This window comes from Manacus candei, unplaced genomic scaffold, assembly GCF_025592945.1.
Source record: "Manacus candei isolate 608988 ecotype Guabito, Panama unplaced genomic scaffold, ASM2559294v1 h1tg000113l, whole genome shotgun sequence".
NCBI lineage: Eukaryota > Metazoa > Chordata > Aves > Passeriformes > Pipridae > Manacus > Manacus candei.
Genome location: NW_026138161.1, coordinates 221,057 through 246,865, shown reverse-complemented (window position 1 = coordinate 246,865; position 25,809 = coordinate 221,057). Strand labels below are relative to the sequence as shown.

At 44.3% G+C, this 25,809-nt stretch overlaps 1 protein-coding gene and 1 long non-coding RNA gene across 3 annotated transcripts in view; one reads left to right on the top strand and one right to left on the bottom strand.

Annotated features, from left to right (window-relative positions):
- The window catches only part of RTN1 (reticulon 1), a 120,883-nt gene extending 99,501 nt beyond the window's left edge, over nt 1–21,382 (top strand). The window contains exons 1-7 of one of the 2 annotated variants that reach the window (XM_051769873.1): nt 4,531–4,944; nt 16,334–16,541; nt 17,355–17,493; nt 18,374–18,443; nt 18,829–18,875; nt 18,966–19,024; nt 20,548–21,382. In XM_051769873.1, the coding sequence (XP_051625833.1) occupies nt 4,884–4,944; nt 16,334–16,541; nt 17,355–17,493; nt 18,374–18,443; nt 18,829–18,875; nt 18,966–19,024; nt 20,548–20,590 (627 nt within the window). In that variant the 5' untranslated portion in view covers nt 4,531–4,883 and the 3' untranslated portion in view covers nt 20,591–21,382. Of the gene's footprint in view, nt 1–4,530; nt 4,945–16,333; nt 16,542–17,354; nt 17,494–18,373; nt 18,444–18,828; nt 18,876–18,965; nt 19,025–20,547 lie in introns of those variants that run through there. The other variant, XM_051769872.1, reaches the window with a different exon arrangement.
- LOC127461834 (uncharacterized) lies at nt 1,673–6,681 on the bottom strand. The gene is made up of 3 exons (XR_007900212.1): nt 5,557–6,681; nt 5,294–5,420; nt 1,673–2,188 (listed from the first exon to the last, which is right to left on the bottom strand). It is a non-coding gene; the product is annotated as an uncharacterized LOC127461834 (long non-coding RNA).
- Nucleotides 21,383–25,809: the final 4,427 nt, after the last annotated feature.

Sequence of the window (25,809 nt, the reverse complement as noted above, 5' to 3'; positions counted from 1 at the left end):
GTCTCACCTGATTCTTTCACACACTTATTTGACTCATGTCAACGTGGTTACTGGTGAATACCTTATGATAATCTCAGACTTGGAGCAAAAAATGGCTACGAAGAATAGTTCTGCTGAGCAGAAAGTGAAAGAGGCAGCAGAGCAGAAGCGTAGCAACGCATCTCCAAATCACACTTCTTGTCCTCATGAACCATCCAAATATTTTGATTGATGATTTAAAAAAACCCTTACAAACCCAGGCATTTCAAGACTTATAAAAGAAATTGCAAGGAGACTGGAACATTGTGTGACAGGCTGGGACATGGGGCTTCTTTTGTTACGAGTATTCAGCTCCAGACTTTAATTGCACCAGTTTAATACCATATTGTCTTTTTTACCAGTTTATTGATTCCTTTTGTGGTCTGAAGACCTGAGAAAAAAGGTAATTCATCACTGCATTACATCTCCTAAGAGAAAATACCAAAGACCTGGGGCAAAAGACAACAAGGACGGAGCTGTCTATGTTCTACCTGCAGTAGATGTAGTGATGGACCTGAAAAAGCCATCGGCTTCTCCCGGCTCGTGGCCTTGCCACTTGAGCTGCCTCTGAGTGATTCTGCAGACCACAAAATGTGCAAGAATGAGCACCAGACAGTGAAAAGGATGAAAGCAAAGCCAGGATCTGGCCCATCCCTCTGCTATTGACAGCCTCCTTACAAAAATGGAATTGCTGGCTGCCCTTGGCTTGGAGTACTCAGGCAAAAATTCCCCGTTGCTCTTTAGAGCTTCGAGACATATTAATGCAACTTTTAAAATAGCCTCCTCTCTATTTTTGTTGCTAATGCTAAGAACAAATTAGCTTAGAAGAAAAACCCAATGATCTCCCTTAATGCTATTGTTCTCCTGAAGTGCTAAGTGTCAGGATCTTACAGCACCACCCTGCAGATCTGGCGCTGCCCTCAATGTGTCCCACGGAGCGTTGACGCGGAGTGATGCGGAGCGCTGCTCCGAAAAACGTAATCAGTCCAAAGTGCCTTCAAAGTCACTGCTCTTTGAGCAGAACTAGCAGTGGTTTCAGCTCTGCCTTTGGGTTTTAAGTCATTAAATAGCCTTTGAAACCCATGCTCATTTTCACCCCCGCCCTCCGGCGGGATTGTTGAGGGACAGCCCTGAAGTTTATTTAGTTTTATGCGTGATCCTTCCTGTGTTAGAACAGTGGGTACTTCTGACCCCATATGGACTGTTATGCCAGTTCAAGTATATTTACCTAAAAAGCCTTAAATGTTGCTAACTCTGACCTCATCAGAGCTCATCAGTGGTGCACAGGCAGGCTGGGTCACTATGGAAGTGGGAGGACCTTTGGAGGGAAACAAGGTAAGGTTGGAGTCCTGATGCAGGACTTCTGGTGCCCCTGTAAAAAGCACAACCCTGGTGGCCCACACACCATGGCAAGGTGCTTGTGTCTTTTGCTGAGCTGCACTCTGCACCTCATCCAGTCATCCCTGTTGTGGCTGCCCCATCCCTGGAAGTGTTCAAGGCCAGGTTGGATGGGGCTTTGAGAAACCTGGTCTAGTGGGTGGCAACTCCCTCCATGGACAAGGGGTTTGGAATAGATGATTTTAAGGTCCCTTCTAGCCCAGACCATTCTGTGATTTTATGATTCTACGATCCCTGCTGAGGTTGGAGGGATGGAAGGAAACAATCCAGCCATCAGTACCCTACACATGAGTTAACTTGGCCAGAGGTTTCCAGCAATAAGGAGGTTAGAAAGGGCTGAAAACAACCAGGTAACTATTTTACTGACTCCTTACCCTACACATCCTACATACACTGGTCATTATCTCTGGCTGAGCTAATTAACATGCAAATACTGATGAGCCAACTTGGCTTGTGGCTGTGCCATCAACACTGCGCTTCATGTGACCTCACTAACACATCTTAAGATCTGCAATAATTTCAGTGACATCCACAGGAGAAGGCAGCTTCCAATGGACAGTGCTCTGAAAGGAAGGGAAGCAAATTCCATTTACTGATTTTCTTCCTGCTTCTATCCATGATCACAGGAAAGTTCTCCTCCAACACTGCAGTGTCCTGTAGTTGATGCCAAGATCTCTGTTCATGTCTCACCCTTCAGATCCAGGCAGTGCCAAGCTTATTCGTGCCTTCCAGTCTGCTCAGTAAAGCTTGAATTGGTGGTCCTGGTTTAGTTCTGGTGAAAAGAAGCAGTTCTTACCCTCAGACTATTGAAAACCAGCTGCTTAGTCCTAATATTGGCTCACTACTTACTGAATGCATAATTTAAATTCTTATTGTGGAAATAAATTTTTTATCAATAACTGTTTCAGTCCTGGATCCACCAGGGCTGATTGGCACTTTTTGTGCACACCTATGTAGTCACACACACAGTGTTATGTGTGAGACACTGCCTCTGTCCCTCACCTGCCTCAGCTCCTGGGATAAATGAGTGCAAATGCAATGTTCTTGTTACTGTGGTAAAGTGATGGGTTCTGGTTGAATTAAAATAGTTCTGGAAGTAGTGTGGGACAGTCCAGTCACATGGGCCAGGTCTGAAGTGATGCTTTTCCAAAGGGAAGTAAGAATTGAGGCAGGAAACCTGATGATATGGTTCATTTTAGTAGCCTGGAAGAGGAAATGGAGACATGAAGTCTGGGGCAAGACAAATTCCTATAAACAGTGGAGGCAAGGAGAGATCATCAGTGGGATGTTAAATGTACATGGCCCACTCTTCTGTCCAAAGGGAATTTTTCCTTTATACCTGACTGAGAAATGTGGTTTCCAGTGAGACTAAGCAGCTATCTTTTGCCTTCTCTCTCCTGTTTTGCTGGTGGTATGTGCCAAATAGGCATGAATTTCACCTGTGCACTATGTTTGGGGTCTCTGGCTTTTTTCCAGGTACTCAAGGATTTAGGAGTTTCATGTGAGTGATGGCTCTGTTTTACATACACTGCTAAATACCTTGTATGATGGATTGGTGCTGGGAACACCATCACAACAGTGTGCAGGGCAAAATGTATCAATAGGGATATTTTCTGCTCCTGCAAAGGGTCTAAACCAATCAGCCATGCTTAGAAGTCATCCCTTGCCAACCTGTTTCTTCCCTTTTTTAACAAAGCCAGGAAGAACACAAAATCCAGATTTGTGACATTGTTTGTCAATGATTTAATCTTACTATACGCAATGATAGTTGAAGCCAGTTCTGCACCAATTAGTTAACTATTTCATTGTTAGGGGAATTCAAGCCTAAGCAAGTGTTTTGAGGGGATATCAAAGATGGTTTAGAAACATGAATAAAAGCTGTTGGCCTCTGTCATCCCAGCAGAGTTTCCTAGGTAAAGGGAAAGATCACAGTATGGTGAATCTCTCCAATTTTGGCTTTCTTCTAGGAGATGGGTTACCTGAGGGAAGGGTAAGTGACCTACTACTGCCAGTTGGAGGATGTATCTGTTAACTCAGGCATTAAAGACTGTTTTTGGAGCCAAAAGAGCAGAGGTTCAAACTCTATTCCCTGTTCTGATGGGTACCTGACCCACTGTGTCTGCAATGGTGTCTGCTTCTATACAAAAAAAAGCTAAATTAAGCATAACATGACTAAAGTAAAATTATTTCACAAACTGTCATGATCTAAAACATTAAATACAGACTCAGAGAGGAGAGGTCCCCAGCTGGGATTGTTCTGCCAATGATGACTGGACCAAGTCAGATATGATGTATTTCAGGTCACTCTTCAGTGAAGTGGGGTGACTTTTGGGGGAGTTTCTCAGTAATTAATAATGACCCCAAAATCTGAAAATGCAAACAAGTTGGGTGGCAAAGCATTTTTCTTTCCCAGTATTTGCCAAGTATGCTCCAGTGCTTAGTTATGATGTCTCTGTAAGGCTACTTACAGTAGTTTTTTTGGTGGGGTAACTGAGGCAGAGACCATGGGAGGAGTGTCGGGGAGGGTGTTAAAATTCAGCTATTAGTGGGCTCACAGAAAGGATACATTTTCACAAATTGTCCTGTATACCTGCACACCTACACCTCAAATCCTGGTTTATGCAGCATTTTGAGCAGTGAGTGAAGGCAACACTCACACTGAACACCCAAACCTGGGTGCAGCTGGCAGTCCTCAGCATCTTGGTGTAGCAGGGCTTGGCATGAGGGGCCACATGGGTCACCCTGTGCCTACAGGAGGAAAAGGGTGATCCCCAGTGCTATGGATACTCTGCTGTTTTCTACTGTTTTTTAAAAAATAGCAATATGGGGCTTGCTCTGTTGGGGTCAGATCCTGACCTTGTTTTTTTCCTGCCTGCTCCCTGATCTCACCCAGCTGGGCAGAGATGGGGGGGGGGGGGAGAGGCGGGGGGCATCAAATCCTAAAGGGGTTGGGTGAAATTTGGCCCTCGCCAAAAAAAAGAAAAAAAAAAAAAAGAAAGAAAAAAGTGAAGAAAACACCAGATTCCATCACTGTCAAGAAATTTCTGGAACACGAATAGTCACAACCGTAGAGACACATAGCAAACACTGCTCACCCTCCGCCGCCCCCCCCTGCCACCCACACCCAATTTGTTTTTATTTCTTTGCCATCAGGTTGCCTTAACCATTTCCATGGCTTAGGGAGGCTAAGCCGCCGAGCGCAAGCTTTTGATTTGAAAAGGGACTGCATCCCCTTTTCAAAGGAGCCTGCTCCCTAGGGCAACCACATCACACTGCTGATTTGCTGCAGTGGAGACCGCAGCGCGTACAATATGCCCTCCCCCTCCGCCTGTGCTGCTTACAGCATCAGTCCGGAGCCGAGCGGGGAGACGGGAGCGATACCCACTAACCCACCCATGCTCGGGAATGCCTGACTGGTAACGCAGTGCCTCCGACGAAAAGGACCGGCAGCTCCTCAGCTCTCCGAGATGCAAGCCAGTGCCGATTCCACCAAGATGGACTGTCTTTGGAGCAACTGGAAATGTCAGGGTATTATATCTATTCTAGTGTTGCATGCTAGAAGGACTGCATGGCAGAGGAGGCAAAGGCAGGATCCATCCATTTTTGCATTGTTCACCTGTGGGCCTTTGCATGCTGTTTTCTCTCCCTCCCCGTGAAGCTTTTCTTTTGGGGTAATTTAAGAAAGAAAGATAAAAAGCCCTTAATTCTTTGAATGCGTTTCTCCCATCTCCAGCTGCCTCACCCTGAAAGCATCCAGGATACAGGTCCTCCCTTCCCACCTTACAGCTCATTCCCAAAGCATCCGCCCTTGCCGTTAGCGGCGTCGTTTCTCATCCTTGACTCTCTCCGTCGGGATATCGCTGGCATGATTTCCTACCTTTCGGGCTTTAGGAAAGCCGGGTGACGGTGAATTGGTGCCCGCTGGGGCTGGCGAGGGTTGGAGGTGGTGGCGTTGGGCGCCTGGGTGCCTCCTGCCCACGGACACACCCAGAGCCAGGCTTAGCCTAGTGTCGACACAAAGAAAACGCAGCTTTAGCAAGGAGGGCGACAGCTCCAGGGCGCCGCGGGATTGCCCCCTGCTTCCTACTTTGCCCTAGGATAGCTTTAAAAAAAAAAACAACAAACAACCAACCAACAAACCATTAATCCTCTCATTATGCTGCCGAGCACTCCGCTGAGCCGTTCGGGGGTGAAATGTTGCGATGATGTTGTCTCTCGCTGCCGCGTAGGCGAGGGGAACAATAGCATCTCCCTTTTGGGCTGATTTTCAGCGTATTTCCAGCGGGTCGGTGTCTGCGCTGGGTGGGGCTGGCCACCTTCCCGGGTGCCTCGGACAGCTTTTCAGCCATTTTTAGTCGGGCTTCACACTTCCCAGGCAGCATCCAGCCTTTGTTTTGATAAAAGACAGTCTCTGTGACGCTGCTTGGTGGGCAGATTAGAGGGAGAAAAGCTAGCGGCTGATCCTGCCGGGCAGGCTGCTCCGGGCAGGCTTTGTTTGGATGTATTTTTTAATTTTAAAGTGCGTGTTTATGCTGAATAGTCAGTTCATGATGTTGATGCTGACAACAGGGTCCCTGGGAGAGAGATTACTCCATAGCATCATCTCATTAAAGGGTCCAGGGTGCTTGCACACATAGTTTCATAAACGCAGCTCGATGCAACAGAAGCTGGAAAACCTTCCTCAAGTGTTTTTTGGGTAGGGGGAGATCTCCTCTGACAGGCAGTTGTCTCTGGGGAGCTTGATATTTTTGCAATCTTAATTCAGCATCTAATTGTATTTACGGACTGAGGGTTTTTTAAGGAAGATGAGTAGCTGGAAAGTAAACAGATGCACCTGTTAAATGCCAGTCTCCAGCAGCTCCAGCTTTCCATGCCGTTATCAAGGGCGAGGGTTTTCCACAGGTCTGCCTGATTCACTAAGCTTACACGGGAGAGCCACAACCAAACTTCAGGGTCTTTTCATCTGAGCTTTGCAGATAAACTTCCTCGTAGGGTGGGGCTTGGGGTTTTTGTTTGGTTTATTTTTCCCAAAAATGCTCAATATTTTGCTGATTTTTATAAAAACATTGATTTGCTGAGTCAGATTGTTGAACCACCTGTATTTAGAGGCAAACGAAGTATTTTCTTTATTTATCAGAAAAAAAAATTTTTTTCATAAAATAAATAAGGGGAATAATGAAGGGCATGCTGCTAGTGTATGATAATAATAATAGCGTGGTTTCTCTCCTTCAGCGTTTTCCTTTTTGAAACTGTGGTAGGTTTGCTGAAAATTACATGACAAAATATGTCCCATGCTGGTTTGAAAAAAAAGCCCCAGGTCTGAAAAAATCAACGCAGCTAAAATAAATCACTTGCCTCACTTCCACTGAATTTGCATATTTTTTTCTTATTCTTGGGTGGTGCTTTATGATTCAAAAATGGTCCTGCAGAAAACATGAAATAGTCACAGAATATGATTTCTGTCAGCAAAATTCTTTGATCAGTCCAGATAAAATAGAAGAAATTTAAAATTCAAAAGAATGGAGACTCAATTCATTGATTCTTTTAATATCTATTATTCATGTAGTCTCTGTCTCAACCCAGAATATCAGTTTCGTGCAAACCTGGAGTTGTATAATTTTGCCAGCTTCATTGCCAATTGAATTATGGTTCCTCCCTGAAAACTCTGGAATGTCTGTGAGCATAACAGGTGCAGACAGAAACCTCAGTAAATGCAGAGCGTATTTCTACTGAAATTAAGGAGATACAACACTGAGGTTTACATAAGTTTTAATTACTAAACAGTCAAGCCTACAACTAGCTGTATCATTGGGTTGACCTTAGGGCACTTATAACTGGTTGGGGATCTTGAGGAGCTGCAGAGGCACTTGGTGAAGCTTTGGCTTTGCCCGACTAGACCAATGTGCTGTTATTTTCCTTGCTGTGAAGCAACTGCCGCTGTTGCATATGTTTAGGAATATTGCAGAGTGTTTTACCTGTCCATGCTGCAGGTTCAGCAGGATTATAGCAATGGGAGATCACAATCCAGCCCTTGGGTGAGCAGGACTGTAATTTGGCCCCACTGGGGGTCTGCTTAATTCAAAATATTAACACAGGTAGCTTTGGGGAGTCGCAGCCGACTTCCACGCCCCAGTCATCTCCCTGCACTGGAAGGTGATGCATGTGAAGCAGGCTGGGATGGGGCCATGCATAATGCATGAGCGTGTGTAGGAACGTCTCTGACTGGGCATTCTGGTGGCTGCGGGCCCTGGTGTGACAACCTACAGCCAGTGTCAGCCGTGTGACACACCGAGTGTGCAGCTTCCAGAGGGGCCCTGCTGGGTGAGGTGTGCCTCCAGCTTCTGGTGCCTTCCCCAGGCACTCGGCCCTGCTCAGCAGGACACAGCTTCACACCCTGCTAGAGAGGTTTCTCTGGGTTAGGAAGGACATAGAGTCATAGAATATCCTGAGTTGGAAAGGACCCACTAGGATCAACTTCTGGCCCTTCACAGGACAGTCCGACAATCCTACCATGTGCCTGAGAGTGCTGTCCAAAAGTTTCTTGAACTCTGTCAGGCTTGGTGCTGTGACCAGTTCCCTGAGGAGCCTGTTCCAGTACCCAGCCACCTTTGGGTGAAGAACTTTTTCCTAGTATCCAAACTAAAACCTCCCCTGACCAAGCTTCATGCCATTCCCTCAGGTCCTATCACTGATCACCAGAGAGAAGAGATCAGAACCCAAGTTTGCCCCAAATTGGTGGAGGGAGCTATTTCATGTCAGTTCACTGGTCCCCATGAATATTCCCTTTTCCACTCTCTTCTTCTACATGCCAGCTCTTGTGTGGTAGTAACTGACATGCCTGTTCCTTCACTTTCAACCTCTTTCAAGACTTAGTAAAAAAGAAGCATGGAAAGATCCAGAGAAACAGGCCTGTGAACAGTTCATAGAAATGATCCTAAGTGTTATCCACATTATAATTATAACTTAATGTGGAAAAGGACTGCAGACTTCATCAAATCCATCTGGCTGACATAACTGCTGGGACTGGAGTTATTGATTAGCATTTTCTTGACAGCTGTTTTTGGAGAACCAGCTTTCTTGCTTGATTGATATATCATTGGTTTCGAAAGGGTGATGAGAAGCTGCACCAGCTGTTCCTGGTGATGTTCCCTGCTTTAAGGCTGAAAGAGGAGTTCAGTGGCAATAATATGGATGCATGCAGTTAATCTGTAATCTTATTGACAGTTGTGAAGCCTGTTTAATTACAGCTTTATAATGAAAACTTAACTTTAGCCAGTTGGTACCTTCAGTGCTTTCCTGAAAATAGTGTGGGCTGATCTCTCAGCTGGGATGCACGCAATAAAAATATGTCCCAGTGTTTGGTTCTTGGTAGGGCTAAAATCTTGTAACCAAGTCATCATCTGGTGTAACCAAATTAACTAATAGTTTCACAAAACTACAGTAACTCAGGAGGAATTTATTTCCTAATTTCACAGAAGATTTCCTGTGAAATTTGATTGAAATTTGTCAAGATTTTTTTCCACTTTCAGGTTTACTTTCATTTTAATTCGTGTCAGTTCTTCTTCCAGCACATTCCTGTTGATGGCAATACAACTGTAAGATCAAGAGCTTAAGGTTAGAGGATAAATTCTCTTAGATGTGCTTCAAACTGTTTGTCTGCCAACCATCCCAAAGAACACCTTGACCTAGGAGGTCAAAAAATCCATGAGACAGTGTGCTCTGCATACCTGCTGTGCATCATAGAATCATAGAATGGTTTGGATTGGAAGGGACTTTAAATACTATATAGTTCCAACCACCCTGCCGTGGCCAGGGACACCTTCCCCTGGACCAGGTTGCTCAGAGCCATGTCTTTTAAGAACAGATGGACAATATTCTTTTATTGCTACAACAAGGTGAAAATTCTGCAAAAATAAGATTATTTAAAGGTATTCCCCTCGGAGTAATTTAAATTCCAACAAGAGGCTGATGGGGCAATAGCTGAAGGCAATACTGGAGGGCTGCTTTTGTTTTCATTAGGATTCTGGGACATAAGTTCCAGTGAGGTTTTTTGGTATCAGAAGGGATACTCTCCACATCCCACTTAATTATCACAAATAATATAGGCTTGAACCTTGATTCATTTTGAAAATCTGCAGATTCTCTAATGTTTGGATAGAATTAGAGAGGGTCCAGGTCTGTTATTTTAGTCCAGGGGCATCTTGGGAAAATCTTAGCATTTCCATAGCATTATGTGCATTCAGGGACTCTGCTTGGTCTCTGCTCACTTAAGGTGAGAGCAGTATCATCCTCCACAGAAACTGTCTAAGACAGGTAATGATACAGTTTGATGAGCAGGAGGTGTGTGTTTCTCTGGCCTCTGTGTTTAATCCAGGTCTTCAAGCACCTCTCATTTGAACATGAAAATAACAACAGCATAATCATTAATAACAGCAAAAACAACATTACTAAATACTAATTAATATAAATAATAAATAATGCTACAATGGGCTTGTGTGAGGTGTGGTTGTAGGGCTGATATTTTTATTGCCAATCCTCCTCTGTCTACCCAAGCCCACTCTGGTGCCTCATGTAAGAAAATCAATCAATACTTTTTTGCTCACATTCTGATCTCACAGATGGAGTAGGATATAATGTGGAAGGTATAACTGTTTCAAGACTTTCCATTTCCCTGGTCCTGTTCACGCTCCAGGTATCTTCTTGGTCTGAACTTTCAAGTTAAGTCTTGGGTCAGGTAAAGATGTAAAGCTGACCTGAGAACAGGAAGTTAATGGGCAGAGCATGTACGAGAGGTAGACGTAGGGAGAGATTCCTCAAGGCTGGAGATAAAGGATACGGAGATATGCCTCATGAAACAGCACATATATTCATTCTTGGCTCTGCTGTTCATCGCAGCAGTCTCCTGAAGGCACCAAACTGTTCATTCAACTGTGTATCCATCTGTATTACATTAGAATCAGATCTGTTGTGGTGAGAGGAGCAATGTCCACATTGGATCCTTCACTGGAGAGAAGAGGGAAGGCCTGGTCCTGCAGCCCGTGGTTAAAGCTGCAAACTGGACTTGCTTTGAGTGTGAGCAATATTTATTTCTACTCAGAAACCTACAGAATTGTTGCATTTTGTTGTCAAATATTTTTGTGACAGTGCTGTAAACAAGATTGTTCTTAAATTATGTTTCCTGCTCTTTTCACTCCCAGTAGGTCTGAGAAATGCTTTATGAAGTCATGATATTACACTGTGTACAGAATTAAAGGCTGTGTGTAGACAGGTTTTCCTCACTTCTCTTTAAAACTAGCATTAGATAAGGAGTGAAGCTGTACAATGTATTGATGACATTCAAGGGTGCTGTTAGTATGCTGAAGAGCATACAACCTTTTAGGCAGTCGTCAAGACCTGTGAGCTTCATTTTAGGGCTGGATACCAGGGGTTTGCCACACTTCTTGTACGGACTTCCATGTAAATGCTGCTTGATGCGTGCTCATTTTTCACACAGTTGTTGCAGTAGAGGAAAAACTTGCAGAACCAGAAGGAGAGAGCAGACGTTTTCAGAGAAAGGGAGGGAGAAGCTGTGAAAGAAGTGAATTGTCCAGCCTGTGCTCAGTTGATCTGCATTAATTTTTATCTTAAAATCTTTCATCTTTCCTTGAGATGTGGAATGGAGAGATCCCCATTTCTCTTACGAAAGTGTATTTTGAAAACATAACCATGTAGGAGTCTGAAGGTGTGAGGACCTTTTAGCTACAGGTTGGTTGAATCCTCTATTTTCCCTGTGGGATCTTCCCTCAGGACCTTGGGCCTGCAGCTGCCCCACACCATGATGCTTCTGGGGACCACGTAAGCCACCAGATCCTGGGGAGAATGGACTCAGAGCATCATTGATTAGTTCACCTCAGCTGTCTCAAATTGTTCACCCCTTGCTCCAGCACTACCCTTTCCAGCCCCCAGGTCTGTCTTTTGGCTTTTTTGATGCCAAATATTGAGGAGCAGAAACATTTTTCTGCTGAAAGCCACGATGAAAGCTGTGAGAGCTTTGAGGCACTGTAGTTAGGAGGCATTCCTTGCTGGCACAAGCACTGTCTGCTGCTGCTGTTTCTTATATTTGTGGGGTTAATTTTAGCTTGCCTCACAAACATGGGTATTTACCAGCTGCTCATATTAACAGGTGGTTGCTTGTATTATAGAGTTCACCTTTCTGCATCGCTTGTCTGGGGTTTGGCCCCAAATGGAGGGTCACATTAATTTAGTTAGGAGAGATTATGCCATAATGTATAGCTGAGACACCAATTTGGCACCCTTGAAAACTTTTTCAACTAGAAGAACTACGTGAGCAACACTTTACAAGTTTTGCTGTGAGTTAAAAACACAAGCAGGTGATAGTTGCAGATAAGTAGCTCATCAGATGCACTTCTCCAGAAAAATTCTTCAAAGGCTGTGGCAGTGTCTTGCAGATGACTGGCAAGTCCTTTGTAATAAACACAGCTAGTTTTGAGTTTGAGACAGCTCTGGCAAAACCCAGAGTCCTTTTATACCTCCGCAAAAGAGTCAGAGCTCTGGTGAGTTGTACTGGAAAGAGTGCAGAGTGACCGACACTGCTTCCCTCCTTCCAAGAGGCCAAAGGGAAATCATGGAAAGCTACTGCTGAACAGCTTCTGCATGTTAATGGGCATGGCCAGGATTTTACAGTAGTGATTTCCAAAACAGCAGGAGCCCAACCCTCAGTGAAGCCAAAGCTGGTTTCAGTGCCCAAACCCTTTTTACAAATCCGAGCTGCAAACTTTGGGTGGTTCGAAGTTGGCGTTTTGGCTCTCGGAAGTGGATCTTGCTGAGCCAAACAGACTGAGCCCCTGTCCAATTGCATGCAAATCACACATCGACAGCCTCACGTGGCACCAGCCTCCTGCTTCATGCATATTCAGTGTGCACTGCTCAGAATTGTGCCATTGTGGTGGGGTCTGGGCAGCGCCGTGCACACACTCACACACCACCAGCAACACACCCAGTGCTTGCAGGACCTTGCACCACGCTAGGACCTTTCATTCTTTCCCTGCAGATTGACCAAAGCACTTAATTATTATGTCATTAACCCACGCTGTGAGGGATCCCCTGTCCTTTAATTTATCTGGGGAATGCTGTACCCACCTTAGAGCTGGGCTCAAAGCCTGTCTCAGCCTGGGGCCAGTGTGTACTGGTGAATGTCTCTGCAGAGGAGTGTGTGTGTGTGAAAGCTGCAGCTCCAGCTCAGCTCCTAGCCCTGTCATCCTCATACCCACTGTGTCTCCATGTGCTAGGGAGGCTGGTCTGAGCCTGGGTGGTTGTGTCTTCAGGGTGCCAAGGAAGGGGTGCAGGCAGGAACACACAGCTGCAACCATATTTAGTGACCTGTTGAAGGGCAGTAAACTCTTAGAGTCAACAAATGTTTGAAGGAGTTGTTTGGTATCTTAATCAGTTTTATGTGAATATAGGATGAGGTAAAACTCAAAGGTGATGTATTAATGTGGTGGACAACCTCATCTTTCATTTTCATTCCCAAATTGGGGTTCACCTGCTGTTGAAGGAGCACTCCTTTGACGCTTAGTCTCTATTTACAACACCAGCCACTGATGTGACAGTTATTTTGACTCTGGTGTAAATGGTTACAAGGGAAAATGGCACTGAGAGGAAGCCAGGCAAAGGATCCCAGCTGCTGCATTCTGCACCTAGTGCACGTCTGCCTGCTTATAAGGGAGATTTGTTTATGTAAGGAAATATAGGACAAAAATGTGTTTGACTACTGACTCAGCAAGGAAGCATTTTTTTACCAAGAGGGTGGTCAAACCCAGGAACAGTCTTCCTAGAGAGATGGTCAGTGCCCCAAGCCTGTCAGTATTTCAGAGGCATTTGGAAAAAGCCCTCAACAGTGTACTTTAGCTTTTGGTCAGCCCTGGAGTGGTCAGGTAGTTGGACTAGATGATCTTTGTAAGTCCCTTCCAGCTGAAATAGTCTACTCTATTGTATTTTAGTCTAGTCTAGTCTGTTCTATTTGATTCCATTCCATTCCAATAATGTAAAAGGCCTTTAGAGTGACTGAAGCTGCAGCTGAAGGAGAAAACATGGCTCTGACACAGCGCAGGTGTTTTTAGCAGCATCTGAATTCCCAGGGAACTGATACGGCTCAAATCCCTGAAGCCTGTCAGCAAAAAAAAAAAAAGTGTTTCCTTCAGGGAAGCTCACTGACTGCGCCTGGATTCCACAAGTTTCCATGGATTTCTAGCTCTGTACTCTTCTTCTCCCCCTTCCCTGCCCAAGGAGCTGTGAGGATCACCTCCCTCCTGCATCACGTTTTGCCAAGTGGTTTGGCTCACTCCCTTCTCCTTAAGGAAGAGGATGAGGAGTGGCTGCAGGAGCAGCAAATCCCGCCCAAACAGCTGGACATGGCAGCATTGCTGCAGCTCCCCATCCCTTCAGGGGACATGAGGAGAAGGCAGATGTACTTCCTGCCCTTGAAGATCCTGATGGACCTGTCAGGCTGTGGGTAGGGGGAATGTGTTCCCAGGCTGGACCTGGGCTCTGGGACAACCACGTAAAAATCAGTCAACTCATGTCTCCCTTCTGTATGCTGAGATTTTCCACCTAGCAGTTGGCACACATTCTTTCCATGCACTAGGGAATATTTGCCTCAGGTCTAAAAGGCGCAGGATCCCTCTCTCCCAGATCTCATTTGGCTGGTGAAGGAGGCCAGCTGCCCTTTCATCTGCTCTCTCCCTCATGCACATGTCCCCAGAACTGTGTCATTTGGCCTCTGTCCATCTCGCTCTGACCCTTTCCTTGCCTGATACAGCTTAATAAATACCCCAGTCCTTCCATGGCAGGAACTAAACAACTTTCAGGATATATACACACCTGGTCAAGTCTGTCTTGAGTAACTCAGGATCTTCCTTTTTGAGGGGAACGAGAAAATGCAGTTTGGCCTCTCTCTGCATGAGAATACAGCCCACTGCCTGTCTGCAGGAGGATGAGTTGGAAGATCAGAGGTTTAGTTGCTCATTTTGGGTCTTATCATTAATTGGGATTGACTAAGGGAGCTCTACTGGAGTGAGTTTTGTATTTTTTGGCTCAGCTCTCATTTCTTTGCCTCTCTGCTGCCTGTATCCCAGGGAGTGTTTTCCACTTGTAGGTGGCCTTTTTCTGTCATCAGCAGATGATGTGCCATGTACAGCATCCTGAGCTAGCTCACCTGTGCTTATTTAATTTAATGTGGAGGTTTTGTGTGATAGAAAGTTTAAGTATCCATGCCCCAGGGCTTCTGCAAGAAGGAGACCTGGGCATATATCTGGAAAGACTCCAGCCTAGTCCCTGTTCCATGAAGTCAGCACACAGGATCCCAAAACATGCACCAAGGTCCCTTGTCCCGTGGCTTCCATGCAGCCCAGAGATCTGGTCATGTGTGCTCATGATCACGGGTCTGGTGCTGAATGTTGGCACTCAAAAATAGTAAAAGGTTATTATGTAGTGTATGTTGATGGAGAACACAGCAGGATGGGAATGTTACATGAGGAGAAAAGAGCTCAGTAATACAACAGCAATTTTTGCATTCGAGCCCATCACTTTGAAAAGCAACACTTACACATGAACATTAATGAGTAATGTACCTCATTGACTCAAGGCAAACAAGGCATGGTGACTCACAGTTTTTGGAGATTAGATGATAAGAACTACTAGGCTGGATTAATTTTGTTTCTTTTTGTATCTGTGACTTTTTTTTTTTATTTATTTTGTACAGATTGCAATTTTCCTGAATTTACTCTTTGTTTGGAATGATTTGACAAGAGGCATCTCTAAAATCTGTTTGGCTGGTGCTGTGTTCAAGCTGTTCATGAGGACTTGTGCAGTGTGTGAAATTAAAGCTGTTTTGTTTAGATTGTCATGAGCATGTTCTTTGGCTGGATAGAAAGTCCTCTCAGGAAAAAAGCTGTCGGTAGAAAATAAATTCAGTTCACCTTTCTGGACTAGATATTCCACAGTCCTTTCATAAAACTTTGGTTTTATAGTGTCTGTTCCTGATGGTAAGATTTTTTGCTGGAGAGGTTGAAGTAAACTATACAAAATGTATGAAAAACCCTGTAAAAATTAACTGCTTTACGAATGTAAAATGACATTAGTTGAAAATGGTTTTATGCACTTGTTTTGTTCTAAACAATAGCCCCCATGGAACAACTTTCTCCCATGGAAAGTTACATAACAAGCAGAAAGCGTTTCTGTTTTTAATGTTTCTGAGATGGTTGCAATAGATTAGCAAGAGAGGTTTATTCTGTATTTTAAGGCCTCATCTGAAAAATTCTTTCTTACACATGTGACTATTAAGCGGTGGTAAAACCAGGAGTCTTCTCCTTTCTCAAAACTTAGAAAAGAACAAAATTATATTATCAGAACTTTGAATGGGAAAGTGGTTTATTGTAGCTAGTCCCAAACTTTCTCATTCGTTTATCAACAACCAAAATTGGAAAATGTTTTGATCAAGCATTTGGCATTCGGACTTGTGGCAAAAAAACAATCCGGAGTTCCCGGGCTAAGTAAGGTAGGTTGAAGTCTTCCATACAGCCCTAGCAACAACACAAACCCCGGCTTGCTCTTGCCTTGCTGCTGCAAGAGACCCACCCACCGTGCTGCGGTTGGAGATACTCATCCATCTTATCTAACCCAGGCACAGACGCAAGGAAAACAAGGATTTCAAGTAGGTCATTGGTCGTAATTTCCTCAGAGTGTCGCACAACTCACTTTGCTGCTTCTGTTGGGGAGTTCCCGTTGGTGCTGAAGTGAGCGGGAGCACCTCTCCTCCCTTCACCCCCCTGCAAGCACTCCGAGCGCCGCAGCGGCCGCGCTGGCCGCCCTCGATGCCCTTCCAGCTCCCGCCTTTAACGTATCGGTCTTCTCTCCGCAGCTATCGACCTGTTGTACTGGCGCGACATCAAGCAGACAGGGATCGTGTTCGGCAGCCTCCTGTTGCTGCTCTTCTCCCTGACCCAGTTCAGCGTCGTCAGTGTCGTGGCCTACCTGGCCCTGGCCGGCCTCTCGGCCACCATTAGCTTCAGAATCTACAAATCGGTCCTACAGGCTGTGCAGAAGACGGACGAGGGCCACCCCTTCAAGTGAGTGCTCTGCTGTCGTGGCCCCGGGGGCTGTTTGTCTTACAAACGATCCATTCCCAGTGGCAAATCGCATTTCCGTAGCTTTTCTGCTGGATGAAATTCTCCTCTTGCTCACGAAACGGGAAATAATAAAATATTTTCTGTAGTTCAGTGTCTCGAGAGATGTGAGGCTGTGTTGGCTCAGATCTTGGAGAGAAAAAGGAAAAAAAAGACAACGCAAAAATCGTTGTCCTCTAAGACGTGGGATTTTTTTCCTCTGAAATTCAAAAGTTCCAGAAAATTTTAAGGAAACAGAGAAAAAGGATTTTATTAGAGCTAATGATAATGCGGTATCTCTGCAAGCAGGAGGAGTATTGTTTCTGGGCAGAATCTGTGGGGCACAGAGGGGAAACTACCTGTATCTTTTCTGCAGCAACCCCTTACCTAGGTGATGGTGCCAGCACCAATGCTGGTGCACTCTTCACACTCCGCAGGGCCTGGAGGTTTGCTCCAAGAGAACAAGTGATCCATTCTCCTCTGCTGTGCCAACTACTTGGTAAACCAGGTCAGGGAACTAGTGTGGTTTTAAAAAACACACACTGAAAAAAAAGTCTGGTTGGGGTGCTGCCTCTTTCTGCTTCACTTGAGTCAGTTCTGAGCTGCAACTCATGAGTGTAGCTCAAAGAGCACAGAAATTTGTGAGGAAACCCCCCAGACAGGATTTGTATCCCCTTTTGGGTGCGCTAAAGAGACAAATCCCATCAAGACCAGGCTCTGCTTGGGGGGAGGGGGTGAACCTGCCTGGGTTTGTAACCGGACCTGTGTTTCTGGCAGAGCCTACTTGGAGATGGAGATGAATCTTTCACAGGACCAGATCCAGAAATACACAGATTGTCTCCAGCTATACGTCAACAGCACAGTCAAAGAGCTGAGGAGACTCTTTCTCGTTCAGGACCTCGTGGACTCTTTAAAAGTAGGATTGCTTTAAATATTTTTAACCCCTCTCTAGAGGATCAATCTCCATTTCAAAGAGTTGCTTCCCGTGTTGACATGGTTGTCACGAAACCTAGTTTTGTGTAGCTCCGGATATAAAAGTTGCTCTCCTTTTTGATTTAAAAACTGCTTGTTTCCAGCACTTTAGAGGTTTGGGTCTCTGCATTTGAATGTATTGATGCGTAATACAGGACTTATAAATGTGCAGAACCAGCTTAGCTCCACCACAGCTCTAGAAGCTTCTCTGCATTATGCTTTCTGTTACTTTGCCACAAAATGGTGTTTCCCTCTGTTAATCTGTATTTCCTCTACCTGTGGCATTTTCTACTATGAAGGAAGGTCTTTTTTCACTCCCTGCTGAAATAATTATTGATTTTCAGCCTTAAACCCAGGCAGGTGTTTGTCAGAGCGAAAGGAAGATCGTTAAGAGAGCAGATGTGGATTAGGCTCCTAAATTAGTAAAAACTTTTAGGAAAATATACCCATCTCTCAGCGTCAAGGGTTTTCAGTCCCTGAAATTATCACTTTTGGGGCTGTGCTTAACCTGTGTGGGATGACTCCTACCATCATAAAAACTGGATGCAGAAATCTGTCTGTGCCATTCTCAATGCAGAGTCCTACATGCATGCAATTAAGCCTTAAATATACGTGAAAATCAGCTAAAAGGGTAAGAAGCAGTGATTAGAATGGAGAATGGGGTTTATACACCCAGAAAAACTGCCTAGTTCCTAATGTGCCTTATTTAACAACTCCCTTCCACATTAAAAAAGGCTAATGTACTGTTATATTAGCTAGTTAAGCAATCTAATTCCTTCTTATGCCGACACTGGAGGTGATGTAATGATCCATCTTCAATTTAGTTTGCAGTACTAATGTGGCTGCTGACTTACGTGGGAGCCCTCTTCAATGGCCTGACTCTTCTGATAATGGGTAAAAATCAACATTTCTTTTAAAATCTACTTTTAACTTGAACTCCCTCATGATTTTGGCTTAGACAAAACAGCCTATCCTCGGCGTGCCTCCCCCACAGTTAAACCATCAACGTTTATTTGCCTTCCCAGTAAATATTCATTATCCCCTTACGCTGTCCCTCCTGCCAGAGCTATTTTGCAGTTTATGGCTTTGCAGCTACTAGTCCCAGAGCAATGGGAAATTCCATATTTGGGAGGTTTCAGCAAAGTGCATTTTTGATGCAGAGATCCCTGGTGGATCAGCTGACCAAGTGGCACGATACGTGTTTGTCACTGAAGTAGGTCTCTTCTCTGGAGGAATCTGGTCTGCAGGAATATAACAGTGTGCTCTTTTTCTCCCTCAGCTGTGGTGTCTATGTTTACTCTCCCCGTTGTATATGACAAGTACCAGGTAGGTCTGTCCTCTCGCTGCAGTTCGGGTGTCTGGGTGGTTCTGCCTTGTTGTTGCCTGCTTGACTTGGTGTCCTTTTGCTCCTTGCAGGCACAGATTGATCAATACTTGGGACTTGTGCGGACCCACATGAACACTGTCGTGGCAAAGTGAGTCCAGCAGCAGACTTGGCCAGAACTCTTGCTGTGAGGTCGTGGTGCACTGGGGGTGGCTGAGACCTGGGTGTCAGCCAGGGGACACCGTGTCCTATCAGTGATGTCCTCCCCGGATCCTGGAATGTGAGAGGCTGTGGGAGGGCAGACCCCTGTAGGAACACAGCCCTCCTCAGCTGAGTGCAGACTAAGGCAGAGCTGTGACCCTACATCCTTCTCTTCCTTCTCCTGCCATTTGGGGGAACTGTGGGCAGAGGAGCCCAACCAGGGACTGATGTTCATGTATGAAGTCCATACATATGTACATACGTGGCCAGGACAAACAGGAAGGAATGGGTTAATTCCCTTCCCCACTGACCAGTCTAAGCCTGGGTTTTTGCATTCAGGGAATTAATACTACCATTAGTGAACTAAGTGGGAATTAGAGCACCACAGCTGTTACAGCAAGAAAATACCTGGAAGCACCATCATCTTTAGTGTTTCAAACCCCTGTGGAATGGATGGAGCACCTGGATGACATTTTTGATGCAGTCTGCTCTAGTTCCCAATGCATTGCCTTTACCAAAAGCTTTCGTGGGATCCCCAAGGGCACAGGGAGGGTCTAAGCATTACTCTCAAAACTTGAGAATTACTGAAGCAGGGGATAGCTGGTCTGGAAGGTAGATCCATACATCTCAGCAGTTTTTATCCATGGCTTTGCAAAAGCTGGATGCATAACAGGTACCCAGTGGAAGGTTACAAAATGGTGAGGTACAGAGACCAAGTGACTCACGAGAAGCTGCTGAGGAAAATGGGGTTATTTAGCCTGGCAAGGAGGGGGATAGGGAGTGATTTCACAGCAGCCTATAAGTACTTGATGGGAAGTTACAAGATGATACAACCAGCCTCTTCTCAGCAGTGGCAGATGTTGCTTATAACAAGGAGCAACAACATAAATCCAGTTTAGGAGGTTGTTGTTGAACATTAGGAGAAATTTTTTCACTAGGAGATTGGGACTGGAGCAGACTACACAGAGAGGACCCAAAACCTCCTGCCTTGGAGGTTTTCAAGAGGCAGCAAGAAAAAGACGTGGCCAACATGATTTAGCATTGGCAATAGTTCTGCCTCATGTAGGAAGCTGAGTCAAAGATTTTCAGGGTCTCTTTGTAGCAAACATTTCTATTGTTCTGCAAAATCCCTAGCCTTGGGCAGGACTAAAAGTTTATTCTGAAAATTTTCTTTTTAGTCTTCATTCCTGGCTTCCAATAGACAATAGACCATGGAGGAATAATGAAGGGGGGGGGGGAGAAGATCACTGAGAAAATCCCATGGTTACATGGACCACCAAAAACCAGGCCTGCAAGAACACCTAGATGGCCATAATTTCTTTTTCTTATTACACTTTAGTCCACCTGTTGAGACAACACACTGAAATTGAGCTAGAGGTTAACCCTGAATGAGAATCCAAGTGGGGGTCCACTGGGATGGGATAACTACCTCACCATATAATCCTTCTTTTTCTTTTTCTACTTTATTTCTAGGATTCAAGCTAAAATCCCAGGTGCTAAGAGAAAGGCAGAGTAAAGCAGACGTCAAGAATTCGTCGACCACAGTAGTAAAAAATGGGGAAATCTGGAGTGAAACAGCTCTGTTCTTACACTTTACTGCAAATTTATCATTCTTTTTTTTTTCTCAACACCATAATCTTAGAAACATAAAACTCAGAAGCAGTGCTTTTCCCCTGCTGCTTCTGCACTTAGAATATTTGCAATCACTTGTGTCAAGCACTAAAAGTATAGTAAAGAGAAAAGTGTACTAGATGTGGTTTTTTGTGTTGCTTATAAAGTGCATGATGGTGAGAGCCTAAATAATATTGACCTTTTTATTTTTATTTTTTTTTTTTAGTGTTTTTCCTTCTTCTATTGGCATTGCTTCTATAACTTTTAATGTTACATGTGGCTAGGGGCTTTCCTGCTTAGCGCACTTGATGCAATAGTTAAAATTGCTTCTACGTCACTGGGTTGCTGGTTGGATTCATCTTTATTAACTATATAGAATTGTAGACTGATGTTTTAGTGTTTTCCAGCACAAATAAAATAAACAGTAATCGGTACTTATGGTAATCAGTTTTGTATAACTCAAAAAAAAAAAAAAGAAAAAAAATGAAAAGAAAACAAGACCCAGTACTTTTGTCGTAAAGGATTGACAGGCTGATTTACATGTATGGTAACTGGAAAGTTCCAGCATGTTCAATTTATTACGATTTGTATTACATTCTCTGTAGTTCCTAATGGACTTAATTATGGACTCTGAATATTTGCACTTATGTACTTGATACCGAATGCAGAAATAAATGTTACTAAATGTAAAAAGTTCTCACTCTTGTTGCCACTGGGTTTATCTTGATTTTTGCAAACTGGACACATACTCTGCAAAAAGGAGCATTTTCTCTCTCTCTCTCTCCCTCCCCCCCCGGACATCTGCACACACTCCCTGACCACAATGGTGCAGTCCAACAAGTAGTAGATGCATAGTAGTATTTAGCTCATCTAATATTTTCACATCCTGATCCTTTTACAGCAGTAAAAGAAGGATCTTAGCACACAGTTTGGGCTTTTCTGGTGTAGAAAATATCAGAATAAATGTCTGATGCTCCGTTTGCAGGTCGTGCAAATCATGAGCAGCACACTATGGAGGCATCAGCACAACACAAAGGACTTTTCAGTTTCCTTATCACCAAGTTACTCTTATCCAAAGCTGTTTTTTGAAACCTGCTTTAAACTGTGGAATCTATACCTAATCCAGAGGCTGGGAACTGAAATAAACATTTACTCTTGTTCAAAGGTGAAGGTTTTTAAAAATCAGCATTTGCTGTTCGAGAACCATCAGATGAGAAAAATAGCTGTTGAGTGTTATCCAAAGTGCTTCAAAACAAACAGTTGGTTAAGTGTTTGGTTTGTCCATTTGTGGAACACACCTGTGGATTTTTTTTTTTTTTTTGCATAATAATGCAAACATCAAAATATTTTCAGCCGAATCACTGTTTATCTCTTTTTTTCTATCACAAAAGTTTTTATGCAGAACTTTTTTTTTTCTACAAAAAACTATATCTTTCAACACTTAAACCCAACTTTTTGAATTTCAAGTCCCCTTAGATTTGTTCATTAATTCACCATCTCAGTTACACATGGACATGGTGATATCTGTCCTAGGTCAGGCTGCAGTTCTGTTCGTGTGTAAAAGCACAATCCAAATGCTCATGAGGAGTTGTTAGAAAGAGTGGTATGGCTGTGGGCTAATTAATTATTGTGATGAGTCTCAAATAGCCTTATTTTCATTGATACTTTATGTTAAAAATTCTTTTTTTTTTTCATATTTAAAAATACTGGGCCATCTTTTAAATGTCACCTGCAGCTAGACAGGACCATTTTTCCTCAGTGAAAAACTACCTGAAGCTATACAGGAACATTTTTCCTCAGTGAAAAACTGTGTGCCTTGAAAGGGCAGAAGTTGCTTTTAATCAAATGGAATGTGTTTGTTTTAGCATGTGCAGTTTGCAACCAGGAGTAAAAATGCAATGTGTACCCCCAGCTTTTACTGCCTTAGAGTTCCCTGTGTCTCTGAGGAAGATAGTACAGACCATACAAGCATCTTTTGAGGATAAATATTGACCTTCAGAATTCTTATTCAGATGAGTACGTGGGCTCCACATGTTGATTTTGAAAATGAGACCATTCAACATCCCATCCTGTTGGTCCCAGAAGTGTTTTCTTCCCTCACACCAAGTCATATCCAAGACTGGCCTTTTGCAATGCTGAACCCTAAGCATGGTTTAAAGGCTATATCTCCTTCATACTTGGAAATAAAGCAAAATAAAACCTTCTGGCAGAGTACAAATATTCTTAAGAACCTAAATCAATAGAGTCCAAGAAGCCCTCATCACCTTGATTGCACACACACCTCTCAAACCCATACATTTTATCTTTTCTCACATCCCATCTTGCAGCCCCTCTGACTTACCACATATTTGGCAATAACAACCTGCAAGTTCTGCTGAGCAGCTGGGGTGGGTTAATCTGGTGGGTGGAACCAACTGGGAACCCATTCTGGGATGTGGGAAAAACAGAGGGCTTCAGCCAGGGTTTGGCTTGCTCATGTTGCCCATGGCCATTATCTCCTTACTGGGATCACAGCAGCAGTTTCCATGATACCTTTGAACATGGAATCTTGGAGAAAGCCAGCCTCTACTAACTCCTGGTCCTGCTACACAGCTTGCAATCCCAGAGTCCCTGTGCATAAGGGGAATGAAAGCTTGTGATACCCTGATAAGTCTTGTTCATAGAGCAGTACCTGAGGAGGTGTTGTACATCCATCTCTTCTGGTTTTCAAACAAGTGCAGGGGGAAATGACCAACAATGAGCTCTAATTTTTAGAATATTTTAGTGTGATTACAGTAGGTAGCTGAAGGTAGCAGAATGAGCTGAGCTGTTTTCTGAGATGCAGAGGCTGTAAAGCCATTTCTGATCTTCATTTGCAATCAAAGCAAAGAGCAACAGCAGCCAAGTTTGCATAGTAAAACCAGCAAACTTGTGAAGGTTTCTAGGCAGGTGAAACCTGGGAAGTAGCTCACTCTGCCTGATTAAAATGCAGAGGAGGATATTAAACCATTCTTTTCTCTTCAAAATATTCCTTGCCTGAGGAACCTGAACATCACAGCACATCATGGGTGATTCAGGAGTCAGCTTGTCCTCCTGGTTCAGAGGCTGCTTTAATGAGATAGGCAAGTGATGGATGTTTTGAAGACACCCCCCCCAAACAAGTGAGATTGTTCAGGTGGTTGGAGTTAGGTGTGTGCTAAATACCTGTCCCAATGTGCCAGGTATTATCCTCATCTTATCCTCATCTCTGGAGAGTTTTCAATGTTGATGTTCCCTTTCTGGAGAAGAAGGTAAGAGGTCTGTCTCTAAGGTGGATGTCACAGCTGGGAGGCTTGTTTAGATGCAGGAGCAGTCACAGACCAGGCCTTTCCATGGCTCGGAACTAGTTGGCTAATGTAAATACAGCTGCACTTTGATCTGCTCAACATGGTGCTGCCTTTCAAGGAAGGCAACAGGTCTGCCTGCTGAGCTCACCTTTGAAATCCAGCCCAAATGACTGTGCTAATTTGAGCTGAAACTAGTTTAACTCTGGCCGGGGGATATGAAATCAGGAGTGGCTGGAGTGCTGGCAGGAGACAAAATTTTGTTAGAACATCTACATGTGTCTTTTTTTATACTCTGTGTCTTTAAAATATCTTCTCCACTATTTCACTTGTACCTTCCAGAAACTTTATAAGCCTGGTCCTAACCTGCTGCCTGTAAAAAAGAGGTTCAATGGTTATTTAAGAGTTCTGTCAGAGCTTTTTATTACTTGAATGTCTGTCCTTGTACCTTGAAATGAATACTCCATCGGTAGTTTGATGTGAAATTTGAATACTCTCTAAGATCATTTGTTTTGATTCCCTGCTTCTTGGTGCCTCAGCAGTATTCTACTATTCTTTTAGCCTGCGCATTTGCCTCTGAGCTTTTACTGATTTCTTTTAGGCTCCCTCTGCTCTTTAATACTAATCTAGTGATAGTAGGATCATAAAACACGAGTGTCAGGAAAGCCCTGGAATTGGGAGGAGATAAGAATGATATAATATTCTGTGAGCAGCTAATCCAGTTAAAGAAAATCTGCTTCCCCATAGCTTTTGCTGTCTCCCTGCGTGCTTTCAGATGTCACCTGGCCCCCATCCCTGTCCTGGTGGGCTACAAGTCAGTCAACTATGAGCTTATCAGCCTTTCCTTCTCCATATGGACCTGGGAAAATGTGTGGCAAGCTTGTGCCCAGTGTTTGCCCAGTGCAGCTTTGAGAAGACCAAGTGTGATGTATTTCTTCCCGGCTCCTCTTAATATATTGTTTTCTTAGGCCCAGAATAAAAAGATGCTCCATTAGGGAGCTTGCATACAAGCTTCCTGGAATGCTGGGAATCAGGGGAGTGAGGCTGCTGGCATGAGGGAGCCTGGTAAGACTGGCTGGCACATGCAGGCACTGTGGGACATATGGTATTTGGATAGGGGTGAGATATGTCCACTGATAAGAGTCAATAGCTGCAGTGCCTGAAATGGCAGGAGGAATGGGCTCTGTTCATTCCTGCCAGGTTTCCTTGCTGCTCAGCACCTGCACAGGAGAAAGGGTGGCAATACCTTGCTCTCTGGCACAATAGGGGGAAAGATGCTGAGCGTGGGTGGCCTTTCCCCAGAGGTGCACAGGGAAATGGGAGTTGACTGTAAGTAGGTACGTGGGCTTGACCTGCTTCTTCCACTTATCTGAGCTGTTCATTTCCTTTTCTTTGGTGTTTGCTCACAAGGGAACAGCCAGCTCACTGTCTGTTGGAGCTCCCCCCTCATCAGCATCTGATCCAAGTAACTGCCAGCTATCTTCACTGCTTCTGTAGCTCCCCTAGAAAGTGCTAAATCTACAATCTATGACAGATTTATAATTTGGGGACATCATCGTGTGTGTGCAAGGCAAGATGGGTACATGGGTAGACTGTTCTGTCCAGCACTCAGGCAAGCTCTCTGTAGCTGGGATGTGCTCATTTCTGCATTGCCCATGTTCTCATCTTTCCTTTCACTCCTGCTCTGCCTCAGCCCAAACACCGGGAGATGCTGCAGGGACCAGGGTCGGGATAAGAGGATGGATAGAGCTGTAGAAGGAGTCTGTCTAAGAAAACCAAAAGACAAAGCACTACTGTGCTGGCATGCTTTCATTGCTTCTCC